The following is a 12545-nucleotide window of genomic DNA, read 5'->3' on the forward strand; positions in this document are numbered from 1 at the left end:
GTGCTCTGTGCTGCGTGATGGCGTGGCTGGCTTCAGCTGGGTGGTGCGGCTGCCTGTCCTGGCGCTCTGGGCAGTGCGGGTGGGGGTCGATGGGGCAGCGGGAGACAGTCGGGGCGGGGGATCTGGGGGCGGTCAGGGGACGGGGGTTTGGATGGGGCAGGAGTCCCAGGGGGCCATCAGGGTGCGAGAAGAAGGAGGGGTCAGATGGGGGCGGGGCCAGGCCACACCTGAGTGTTTGGGGAGGCACAGCCTCCGCTAACCGTCCCTTAATATAATTTTGGAAACCCGATGTGGCCTTCAGGCCAAAAAGTTGGCCTGCCCCTGATCTAAACAAATACTTTGCCTCAGTCTTTAATGAGACTAATGAGGAGCTTAGGGATAATGGCAAGATGACAAATGGGAATGAGGATATTGAGGTACATAATTAACACATCCGAGGTGGAAGCCAAACTCGAACAGCTTAATGGGACTAAACCGGGGGGCCCAGATAATCTTCATCCAAGAATATTAAAGGAACTAGCACATGAAATGGCAAGCCCATTAGCAAGATTTTCTAATGAATCTGTAAACTCAGCGGTTGTACTGTATGACTGGAGAATTGCTAACATAATTCCTATTTTTAGGAGAGGGAAAAAATGTGATCTTGGTAACTACAGGCCTGTTAGTTTGACATCTGTAGTATGTAAGGTCTTGGAAAAAATTTTGAAGGAGAAAGTAGTTAAGGACATTGAGGTCAATGGTAATTGGGACAAAATACAACATGGTTTTACAAAAGGTAGAACTTACCTACTCAAAGAAGGAGATCCGGTTGGTTTGGCAACAGATTTTTTAGACAAAGGAAACACAGTGGATCTAATTTACCTCGATTTCAGTAAGGCATTTGATACGGTTCCACATGGGGAATTAGTAGTTAAATTGGAAAAAAAATGGGGATCAATATGAAAATTGAAAGATGGATAAGGAACTGGTTAATGGTGAGACTACAACGGGTCATACTGAAAAGTGAACTGTCAGGCTGGAGGGAGATTACTAGTGGAGTTCCTCAGAGATCGGTTTTGGGACCAATCTTATTTAATCTTTTTATTACTGACCTTGGCACAAAAAGTGGGAGTGTGCTAATAAAGTCTGTGGATGACACAAAGCTGGGAGGTATTGCCAATACAGAAAAGGACTGGGATATCATTTAGGAAGATTTGGATGACCTTGTAAACTGGAGTAATAGTAATAGGATGAAATTTAATAGTGAAAAGTGCAAGGTCATGCATTTAGGGATTAATAACAAGAATTTTTGTTATAAGCTGGGGGTGCATCAGTTAGAAGTAACAGGAGGAGGAGAAGGACCTCGGAGTTTTAGTTGATCAGAGGATGACTATGAGCCGCCAATGTGATTTGGCAGTGAAAAAAGCTAATACTGTCTTGGGATGCATAAGGAGAGGTATTTCCAGTAGAGATAAGGAGATGTTAGTACCATTATACAAGGCACTGGTGAGACCTCTTCTGAAATACTGTGTGCAGTTCTGGTTGCCCACGTTTAGGAAGGATGAATTCAAACTGGAACAGGTACAGAGAAGGGCTGCTAGGATGATCTGAGGAATGGAAAACCTGTCTTATGAGACTCAAAGAGCTTGGCTTGTTTAGCCTAACTGAAAGAAGGCTGAGGGGAGATATGATTGCTCTCTATAAATATATCAGAGGGATAAATATCAGGGAGGGAGAGGAATTATTTAAACTCTGTACCAATGTGGACACAAGAACAAATAGATATAAACTGGCCATCAGGAAGTTTAGACTTGAAATTAGACAAAGGTTTCTAACCATCAGAGGAGTGAAGTTCTGGAACAGCCTTCCAAGGGGAGCAGTGGGGCAAAAGACATATCTGGCTTCAAGACTAAGCTTGATAAATTTATGGAGGGAATGGTATGATGGGATAGCCTAATTTTGGTAATTATTTGATCTTTGACTATGAGCGGTAAATATGCCCAATGGCCCATGATGGGATGTTAGATGGGCAGTAGTGTAGCTAGGGGGTGAAGCGGGAGGAGCAGCCACTCCCCCACTGAGCATAAGTGGCGCCTTTTTAATTTTACTCACCCAGGAGCTTGGGTTCCAACTCACACCTGTGGGGGGGGGGGAAAAGGCACCACCGCCCATTGGTCTATCCAAACTCTCCCCTTCCCCACCCCCTGCCACCTGGGTGACCCTTTAAAGAACTTTCCGATGGCTCTCCCCTTGCATCAGGTTGTAACATGAAGCAGCAGCTGATTGGTCAGAAGGCCCCCAAGTTATGATTTGATTGGCTGATACAGCACCACCCTAGGATGGAACAGACTGCACCATGTGCTGGAGAGGGGGAAAGGAGTTAGCAGCACAGTATGCGATCCCTGGGGAATGTGCACAGGGAACAGGGCTGGGCTATTGCCACCCGGCAGCTGCTTGGGGGTGCTCTGATGGATGCATTAGCCTTCGGGGGGGCAGCTGGGTCCCCTCCCGGGAACTGCAGCCCATTCACCCCCCCCCCACTGAGATGGTACAGCCTAGCTCAGGGGTCCCCTGCTCAGCGTGCCCTGTGCTGGGTCTGGCCCGTCGACTCCGAGTCCGCACTGTCCCCAAGGCGATGCTGCTGCCCCGGTGCAGAGAGCGCTGCTGGGCTGTCCCCTGCTGAGAGCCCCCCGCTGCTGGGATCTGGGGTCCCCCTGGCAGCGCCCCTTCCCCACATGTTCCCCCACCCCTGGTAGTCCTCCGGCGTGCGGGGTCGCAGCACCCCCGCTGCCTCCTTCCTTCCACGTGCGGCCCAGCCAGGCCTGACGTTCTGCTCCTTGTTGCGGCGTGGGTCTGAACTGGGCACCACCCGCTGTGGCGCTTTTACTGACGGGGCAGCGCTCCAGGTCTTCTGTGGTACTTCGGCGGCAGGACCTTCACTTGCTTCAGGTGTCTTCGGTGGCACTGAAGCTTCATTGCCAAAATGCCGCTGAAGACCTGCGGAGCGAGTGAAGGTCCCGCCGCCAAGGTGCTGCCGAAGACCTGGAGCGCTGCCCCGTCAGTAAAAGCGCCGCAGTGGGTGGCATCTTTTTTTTCCCCTCACTCCCCCTCTTCCCTCCACCTGGCTACGCCACTGTAGAGGGGGTGGGATCCGAGTTACTACAGAGAATTCTTTCCTGGGTGTCTGGTTGGTGAGTCTTGCCCACATGCTCAGGGTTTAGCTGATCACCATATTTGGGTTTGGGAATGAATTTTCCTCCAGGAAAGATTAGCAGAGGCCCTGGGGGGTTTTCGCCTTCCTCTGCAGCATGGGGCACAGGTCACTTGCTGGAGGATTCTCTGTACCTTGACTCTTTAAACCATGATTTGACGACTTCAATAGCTCAGACATATGTTAGGGATTTATTACAGAAGTGGTGTGGGGGGGGTGAGATTCTGTGACTTGCATTGTGCAGGAGGTCAGACTAGATGATCATAATGGTCCCTTCTGACCTTAAAGTCTATGACTCGATGACTCTATTCTAAGTACATTGCCTTTAAAAAGATCAGGAAGTTGAGACTGCAGCTGTGGCCTGCTCTCTACGTCCTGAGCCCTGATGTGTCTCTCTCCCGCTCTGTATGGAGAAGGGTAAGTGTGTGTGTGTGGGGGGGGGAGAACCACCCTGAAATTAGTCCCCCTCTCCTGCACAACAAGCAGGAGGCTCCGGGGAGCAGCTCCAAGCCAGAGGGCAGGAGCAGCACATGGCAGTGGGGGAAGGACAGCTGAACTGCCTGCAATTGGTAGCCTGCTGGGCAGCTGTTGCACAGGGAACTTAGGGGAGTGGGGAACTGATAGGGGGGCTGCCGGTCCACCCTGGTTCCAAGCCCCCACCAGCTAGCTGCAATGGGCTGCTCTTCCTGTAAGCAGTGGACAAAGCAGGTGGTTGCCAAACAATGTTATAAGGGACAATTGCGCAACTTTAAACAAGCATGTTCCCTAATTGATCAGCAACGTAACAATAAAACAATGTTAACCGGGATGACTTTAAGTGAAGAGTTACTGTACTTTTCTGCTTCCTTTCCCTCAACATCCTAATTCACCACCATTTTTTATTAAAAAGTCCTTAGGTTAAGGAATGGTCTTCCTCAATGCTTGTATAGTATCATGCCTAGTGACAATACTCAATATATACAACTTAAATCCACAACAAAACTATTTTATCATTGGACAAAAACACTTCCCATCCCTGAAATGCTGCAAGCCAGTCATTCGCTGTTTAGAAAAACATTATTATTATTAAATATTTGTATTGTGGTTGTCCTTAGAGGCATCCATTAGTGTTCAGGCTTCCATTGTTCAAGGCACCATGCACCCACATAACAAAGAGAGTAACTGCCTCAAAATGCTTAGAATCAAAGTACAAGAAAAGAGGTAATAAGTGGATATAACAGTGGGGGAGATCACCATGTGACAGTGAGAAAACTATTAGTATAATAAAACTGTGGTCACAGCACATCAACTGCCTAGCCATTGTCAAGTCACAGTCAGCAAGCAGATACAGCAGCTATTTTTTCCCACTAAGTTACAAATTCTATAAGCAATACCACCAACACACAGGTCAAAATAAAACAAAATAATAATCACATTCTATGCTTGCTGACAGTCTAATTGTGCAGTTTACAATGCGATTTTATACAAAGGAGCAATGATTTCTTCCTCTGAAATTTGTAGAAGTTCTAACTAAGATGTGTTTTAAAGGGAGTTTACAACCACAGTTTACACACACTGTGTTCAAAAGCTTGTCTCCATGGAGGCTCCAATATAAGGTCTCAAATACAGCAAACTAATGATGAAAGCAGCAAAGAGTCTTGTGGCACCTTATAGACTAACAGACGTTTGGGAGCATGAGCTTTCGTGGGTGAATACCCACTTCGTCGGATGCATGTAGTGGAAATTTCCAGGGGCAGGTATATATAAGCAAGCAAGAAGCAGGCTAGAGATAACGAGGTTAGTTCAATCAGGGAGGATGAGGCCCTCTTCTAGCAGCTGAGGTGTGAAAACCAAGAGAGGAGAAACTGGTTTTGTAGTTGGCAAGCCAAACTAAGAATTAATAATACAACACATCATTAAACAGGCGAAAGGTTTGGGAAACAATTAGGGCATGGGGGAAAGGGGCATGCAAAAGTGTGAGATGCTATTCATTTTGCAGAGTTCCCCTAAGGCAGGGTCTGCACTGGAAGATTTTTCCTCTACTACATTGAGAGCCATAGAACTCAACAAAGACAGTCATCCTGAACGATTCTCCCTTGCTTCTCTCATTAATGTCAAGTCCAGAAGGCCGAAGTAACTTTGACAACAGTCACAGGAGCAAGATTAACAAGATAAGGAAGATTCATGGGAGGACAAAAGGTGGCTCTGCTTGTACTGACTTCTCTGTGTTTGGAACTTAGGCCTTGTTTACACTCCCGGGGAAAGTCGACCCAAGTTACGCTACTCCAGCTATAGGAATAACATAGCTGGGGGTCAATGTAGCTTAGGTCAACTTACTGCAGTGTCTTCACTACACTGTGTTGACAGGAGATGGTCTCCGGTCCACTTACCGTACTCTTCTCAGGGAGCTGGAGTGCCGGAGTCTACCGGAGAGTGCTATGCCGTCAATTTAGCGGGTCTTCACTATACCTCCTAAATCGACACCCATTGCATCGATTGCAACAGCATTGATCTCCACGATAGTGAAGACAAGCCCTCAGTTTCCAATTGCTCAGGTCTTCAGAAGTAAAGTGGAATCCTGGTGGTGGAAACTGATTTGGGAAACCTCTAATTTGGACAGTTACATCCAAAAGACCCAAGTCCATAAAATAGTGAAACTTCTCAAATCAGACCTGCACAATAACAGCAAGTTCTGCAAGGCAATTTCATACCAAACAGGTCAGTCAGACGTCCGGTTTTCCAGCCCCAGCCCCTTATTTTGCTATTTTTACCTCTCTTCTAGAATCATTCCCACATCTCTCCTCCCTTCCTCTCCATACAAGACTGTACTGACTTTTTCACACTAAAGATCAGTTAGTTCCCTTCCCTGTCTCTTCCAGAAATTTCTCCTCTTTCTCACCCATCACTGACACAGATTTCTGCTCTGCTCTCTACCTGTCTCTTAATCCCATCTCCCTTAATCCACTTGCTTTCTCACTCTCGCTCCTCTGCATCTTTTATTTTCTTCTGGACTCTTCCCCAGCACTAGCATGCCCTAGTCTCCCCTCCCTGACAAAAACAATTGTGCTCCCTTGATGCCACTTGTCTTTTCAGCTACTGCTCCCATCTGCCTTCACCGCTAATCTTCCTGGATGCACCCTTTACAACCATTGTCTCGTATTCTTCTCCTCTAGCTCCATTCTGGACCCTCTCCATTATACTGAAACCGTTCTCCCAGGTTTTTCCCTGGCTAAATCCTTGTACTCCACCCTCATCTTTCTCAACCTATGTCTTGTTTGACACTGACAATCATACATTTATCTCTGAAATCTTGTCCGCCCTTGGTTCCTGATTCCATCGATCCAGGTTTATTCTCCTGCCTTTGTGATCACTCCTTCAGTGAATCCTCTTCCTCCCGTGTCCAACAATCCATGGGGGTCTTAAGGTCTTTACCCTTCCCTATTCTCCAATCACATCTTCCCTCTGGACCATCTCAGCTGCTCCTGGATGATGACACTCAAATTACTTGTCCACTCATGACATCTCTCTCTGATATCTCATCCTGAATACCCTTCACAATTCTCCCTATTCTAGGTTACTTTGATACCACCACAATGTTCCCTGTCACTCAGACTGGCCAACCTGGGATTCATCACCACCTGACTCTCTCTTGCCCCAACATCTAGGTTGTGTCAGTTCTTCTGTGGTAACATTTGAGATCTATTCTCTTCCTTACACCCAAACAGCCAAAACTCTTGTCCAAGGCCTCATCACCTGGGTCTTGACTATCCTAGACTCCTCCTCTCCACCCTTCCTACAGCCCAGTCATCCACCTCAGGTCCAGACAAAATGCAGTTGCTAAGATCCTCTTCCTTGCCCACCACTCTGGCCACATCATGTCCATATGAATCCCTTCTACTTTCTAAACCATTTCACTTCATTAAGTGCAGGCTTCTTGTCCTGACCTTCACAACTCTACCTCTCCTTCCTATTTATCCATTCTTTCAGCATTTTCCACAACCTGCTGCTGCTTCTGCTCCCCCAGTGCCTCCAGCCTTATCATTAGTTGGTCATGTATGAGCTGTATCAGCTGGGAAGAAGAACTTACTCAGACATATGTGAATAACTGGGAATAATTTAAGAACACCTTACTATAATGCCCCCAAAGCCACAACCCCACAATTGAGGAAGGAGGCTGTGCTGGTTAAAAACCTGGTTTAGAGGGGAAATGAAGGCAGCTGTAAAAACAAACAAACAAAAAACCAATTATGTATATATAAAACAAATGGAAGAAAGGGGAAGTTGATAGTAATGAATATAAAAAGCTGAAAGCTGATGATGTGCCAATTTTTAAAAAGGATAAACAGGATGTCCCAGGTAATTACAGGCCTGTCAGCCTGTCATTGAACCCAGGCAAGATAATGGAAAGGCTGATAAGGGACTTGGTTAATAACAAACTAAAGGAGGATAATGTAATTAATCCAATCAGTATGGGTTTATGGAAGACAGACAGAATCTTTTTTTTATGTGGTTTAAAGGGAGATTACAACCACAGTTCACCCAGACAGTGTTCCAACAGCTTGGCTCCATGGAGGCTCCAATATTGAAGTCTCAAATACAGCAAACTAATGATGTGTTATATTATTCATTCCTAAACAGACAAAAGGTTTGGGGAACAATTAGGGCATGGGAGGGGGCACAAAAGTGTGAGATGGCAGCCATTTTGTAGAGTGCCCTCTAAGGCAGGGTATGCACTGGAAGAGTTTTCCTCTACTACATTGAGAGTAGTTTTTTTTTTAATGAGATTATAAATTTGATTGATAAAAGTAACAGTGTTGATGTAATATACTTATACTTCTGTAAGGCATTTGACTTGGTGCCACATGACATTCTGAATAAAATATTAGAATGATATAAAATTAACATGGCACACACTAAACGGATTAAAAACTGGCTAACTAATAGGTCTCAATATGTAACTATGATCAGAGAATTGCCATTGAGGGGGTTTGTTTCCATGATGGTCCCGGAGGTATTGGTTCTTGGCTCTATACTATTTAATATTTTTATCAATGGCCTGGAAAAAAAAAATCACTGATAAAATTTGCAAATGACACAAAAACTGGGGGAGTGGTAAATAATGAAGAGGACAGGTCACTGATTCAGAGCAATCTGGATTGCTTGGTAAACTGGGCCCAAGCAAACAATATATATTTTAATATGCCTAATGTAAATATATACATCCAGGACCCAAGAATGTGGGCCATACTTATAGGATGCTGGACTCTATCCTGGGGTGCAGTGACTCTGAAAAAGGTTTGGAGACTGGTGAATAATCAGCTGAACATGAGCTCCCAGTGTGATGCTGTGACCAAAAGAATTAATGTAATCCCAGGAAGCATAAATAGGGAAATCTTGAGTCTGAGTAGAGAGGTTATTTTACCTCTGTATTTGAAACTGGTGAAACTGCTGCTGGAATAGTTTGTCCAGTTCTGGAACCCACAATTCAGGAAGGATTTTGATAGATTGGAGAGAGTTCAGATAAGAGCCGTGAGAATGATTAAAGGATTTAAAAACATGTCTTCTAGTGATAAACAAAATAGATTCAGCTCTTTGAGTCTAACAAAGAAAGAGTTAAAGGGTAACTTTATCAGTCTTTAAGTACCAACAAGGGGAATATTTAATAATGGGCTCTTCAATATAGCAGAGAGAGATATAACATGATCCAATGGCTGCAAGCTGAAGCTAGACAAATTCAGTCTGGAAATAAGGCACACATTTTAAAAGCAAGGGTAATTAAGCACTGGAACAATTTACCAAGGGTTGTGGTGGATTCTCCATCACGGACCATTTTAAAATCAGGGCTGGATGATTTCCTAAAAGATCTGCTCTAGGAATTAGTTTGGGAAAGTTCTATGGCCTGTGTTGTACAGGAGGTCAGACTACATGATAACGGTGGTCCCCTTCTTGCCTTGCAACTTATTAATCTTCTCACAGAACTCCATAACTCCTTATACACTGAACCTTAGGCATGGATTGCTCTCTGTGAAGTGACCTAAACCTGCTAACCTCCAAATTTCTGTAAAAAACCTATTCCCACTTCAATACCTATAAGAAATTAATCAAAAACAATGGTCTGAGTGCTAGATGGGGTTAGCAGGCATTTATTTCACCCACGTATATCTTTGAAAAGATTTAAAATTACAAATGTATGTACATTTGATTGTATTCTTCCCCGAACTATGTCAATTCTCTTCTTTGATTGTCAGCTCTTTGGGGCAGTGACTGCAGCCACAAGTGATTTTCTGTGCCTGAGTATTTGAGGATCGAACCTGGGGCTTGGGTTTTCAGCATATGAGTGTTCAATTTTTGAAAGTCAGGTCCCTTTACAGGGTCTCAACCTGGGCCCAACATCACTGCCTCCAAAATCACTAGACATTTTTTAAAATCTTGGCTTGAGTCACAATATGGATTTGTTCAGCATTTATCACAGTGGCCCTGCTACATGCCATGATCTGGATGCAATTGTTACATTAATAATATATACTGCAGTAATAATAATAGGCTCTAACTGGCACTCCAAAACAGGTAACAATCTTTATCTGCAGCTAAATGACATGGAAAAGGTTTTGAAATTGTCTCCTATGTTTGAAAATAAGCTTGATTTAGTCTGCCAGACCATTGAATAGCATAAGGTGAGGGGCTCACAAATCAGCAAAAAGAGGGTCCGGCTTTTAGAAGTTAATTTTCTATCCATAAAAGCTGGAACAGTCACTATGAGCCATGTTCATTACATAAAATTCCACAGTAGTCAGTCCACAGAAAAGTACCAAAATATTCTCAACCCTTCCCCACTTCCTGAACAATGAACATATGTTGTCCCACAAATAACAGTATACAAATAATGTGCTCATGATTATCACTGTACTGTGTCTACATCTAGCTGAGGGTTTTTAGGGTGTTTGTAACTAATTGCTCCCAGTACATAAAACAAGACATATCCAACATATAAAACTGGCGCCAAGTTTTAGTTCTTATTAAGTATACCAGAAACTGGTATGAGGGCAATTCATCACATCATAAAAATTGCTGTATAAACCACATCAGTCACTACACCAAAATTACCTATACAGTCAAAGAGAAGCATTCTGCTGATCATTTTCAATCAGATGGGCAATGAAGCTCTATCAGACACCTCTCTCTCTCACTCACTGTCCTTAACATGATGAAGGAAATTAGGAACACACAGCAAACACTCTATGAACGGTTCCCACAGACACAGGCTGTTATCTGTCAGATTCCCTTTTCTGCCAGATTACTAGCAAGAAATAATTGGATGTTTCTCCTTCTTGGTATAGAATTTTGTACTTGTGTCCTCATCTGCCTCCTCTCTAACAAACTACTCAGGTACTTATATGTTCTTTTAAAGCTTCCTTTTTTACCCATGTTTTCTTACACAAACCTTTTGTCCACAAGTTTAAGGATCAGCGTAGCATTTTCTTGCAACCTCAGATAGCAAAGAGGGAGGGCTGTTTATTCAAATGGTGGGTAAAGAGAGGTGGTACTGCATCATAAGGGGAGGAAGGATAGCTCAATGGTTCAAGCATTGGCCTGCTAAACCCAAGGTTATGAGTTCAATCCTTGAAGGGGGCATTTAGGGAAACTGGGGTTAAAAAAAAAATCTGTCTGGGGATTGGACTAGATGACCTCCTGAAGTCCCTTCCAACCCTGATATTCTATGATAAGAGACATATACTTGATTTAAAAAAAAAACCACATGAAACACAACAAATTGAAGTCCTATGCAACAGGAGCATTACCATGTTTGCCCTTAAAATATTTCAAGAGAAACTTTTTTTTTTTAAACTCCTTTTAAACAAACCAGCGAGTTTGACAAGATGGTCTTGCTTTATCCCTCACCCTTGTGGCCATCACAGTTAATATTCGTCTGTCCACAAAATACTCTCTTCATACTCAATCTATTCTTCTCCTTAATCTCTGTTGTTCTCCTCTGCAGTCTCTGGACAGCAGCATGATAGGACAGTGTTCTTTGGAGAGCCAGCATTCATCTATAAAGCTGCTGCTTCCGAGGGAATGTTGTAGCATGTAAGATGACACCAATTATATGTTTTGTTCAGCGTATCAAGTACAGTACATGAGGCAGTGTTCAAATGCTTAACTGGCTGGAGGCATCACTTGAGTGACAAAGACACTCCCTGTCTACCTCCTGTCTCCAGTCCTGGGGCAAAATATGCTGTCTCCATAGCAGACAGGAAACCAAGACTGAAAATCCAATGACAGCACTAACACAATCATCAGCACTCCCTCTCCAAACTACCAGCATGCCTTCTTGATTGTCTTGCATTGCAATTCATGTTCCGTCACAAATAACTTTTTAAAATCTTAAGATATGAACACACTACATTTTAATTTACATACTTAGTATTTCATAATTAAGTCTGAAGTTTGCATTTGTTCTAAAACTGACCCACCGTAAGTAACCATAAAACAAACACACAACTCCGTCCCCTCACCCTCCACACACACACCTGCCATAGGGAAGGGGGAGGAAAGCACAAACATTTAACCTACAAGTAGTTGAAAAATTATTTGAAAAGAAGAATTTCCAAAGTCAATTTTTCTTACTAAAAGCTAATTACTACTTGAGCTAGACAAACTACATTTGTTGAATATATTTACTTTTTTTTTTAACCCCACAAAATTAAGACTCATCTTATTCAGATTTAATTTATAGTACAGTTTCTCCACAACCTTTACTCACAGGAACCAACCAATGAACCACAATCTGTTTCTAGATGTGATTTAAAACCTTGAAAAAAATCTCTAAACTCACTTTAAATGAACTATTTCATGCCCTATTTTATTAGCATAAAAAGTTTTAGACTGAACATAAAAAGTACCTTCTTCCAAGATATCAAGGTTTTCATTGTGAAACCTCTGTGTGTTCCCGTGTTCATTTTCACAGTCACATTCAAAACTTTCCTCTTCATGTATGGATTCGTTTACTGACATTGCTAAAATCATCCCAAGGCAGAAACTGTCCTATACCTTAGTATCCGGGGAGATGGCAAGCCATCTCCTTTGAGGCTACATTTGTGAAATGACCCACGTAAAGTCCCCATGGAAGAGGTACCATCTTCATCAGTTAACATACTTCAACTAAAACTACTAGCTAATTATTTGTGTATGTCGTCATTAGCACAACACCTTTGAAAAAATACACAGAAGAGCGGGGGTGGGGGAACCATCTAATAATTATTAAAAATATTATATTGTTCATCATACCAGATCCAAAAGTTGTTATATTTATTTAATAGCTCTATTTGAACATTTCATATAAACAAGTTAGTGTGTTGAAATCTCTCTTTAAGAATCA

At 43.3% G+C, this 12545-nt stretch overlaps 1 protein-coding gene across 7 annotated transcripts in view; it reads right to left on the bottom strand.

The window, feature by feature from the left end:
* The window catches only part of TRAK1 (trafficking kinesin protein 1), a 130007-nt gene that overhangs the window by 50139 nt on the left and 67323 nt on the right, over positions 1 to 12545 (bottom strand). For 2 of the 7 annotated variants that reach the window (XM_045003885.1, XM_045003884.1), the window contains exon 1: positions 12070 to 12282. The exons of 3 other annotated variants lie outside the window; for them this stretch is intronic. In XM_045003885.1, coding sequence (XP_044859820.1) covers positions 12070 to 12193 — 124 coding nt within the window. In that variant the 5' untranslated portion in view covers positions 12194 to 12282. Of the gene's footprint in view, positions 1 to 12069; positions 12286 to 12545 lie in introns of those variants that run through there. 2 more of the 7 variants (XM_045003889.1, XM_045003888.1) reach the window with 1 other exon arrangement.

Source organism: Mauremys mutica, chromosome 2 (assembly GCF_020497125.1).
Source record: "Mauremys mutica isolate MM-2020 ecotype Southern chromosome 2, ASM2049712v1, whole genome shotgun sequence".
Classification (NCBI taxonomy): domain Eukaryota; kingdom Metazoa; phylum Chordata; order Testudines; family Geoemydidae; genus Mauremys; species Mauremys mutica.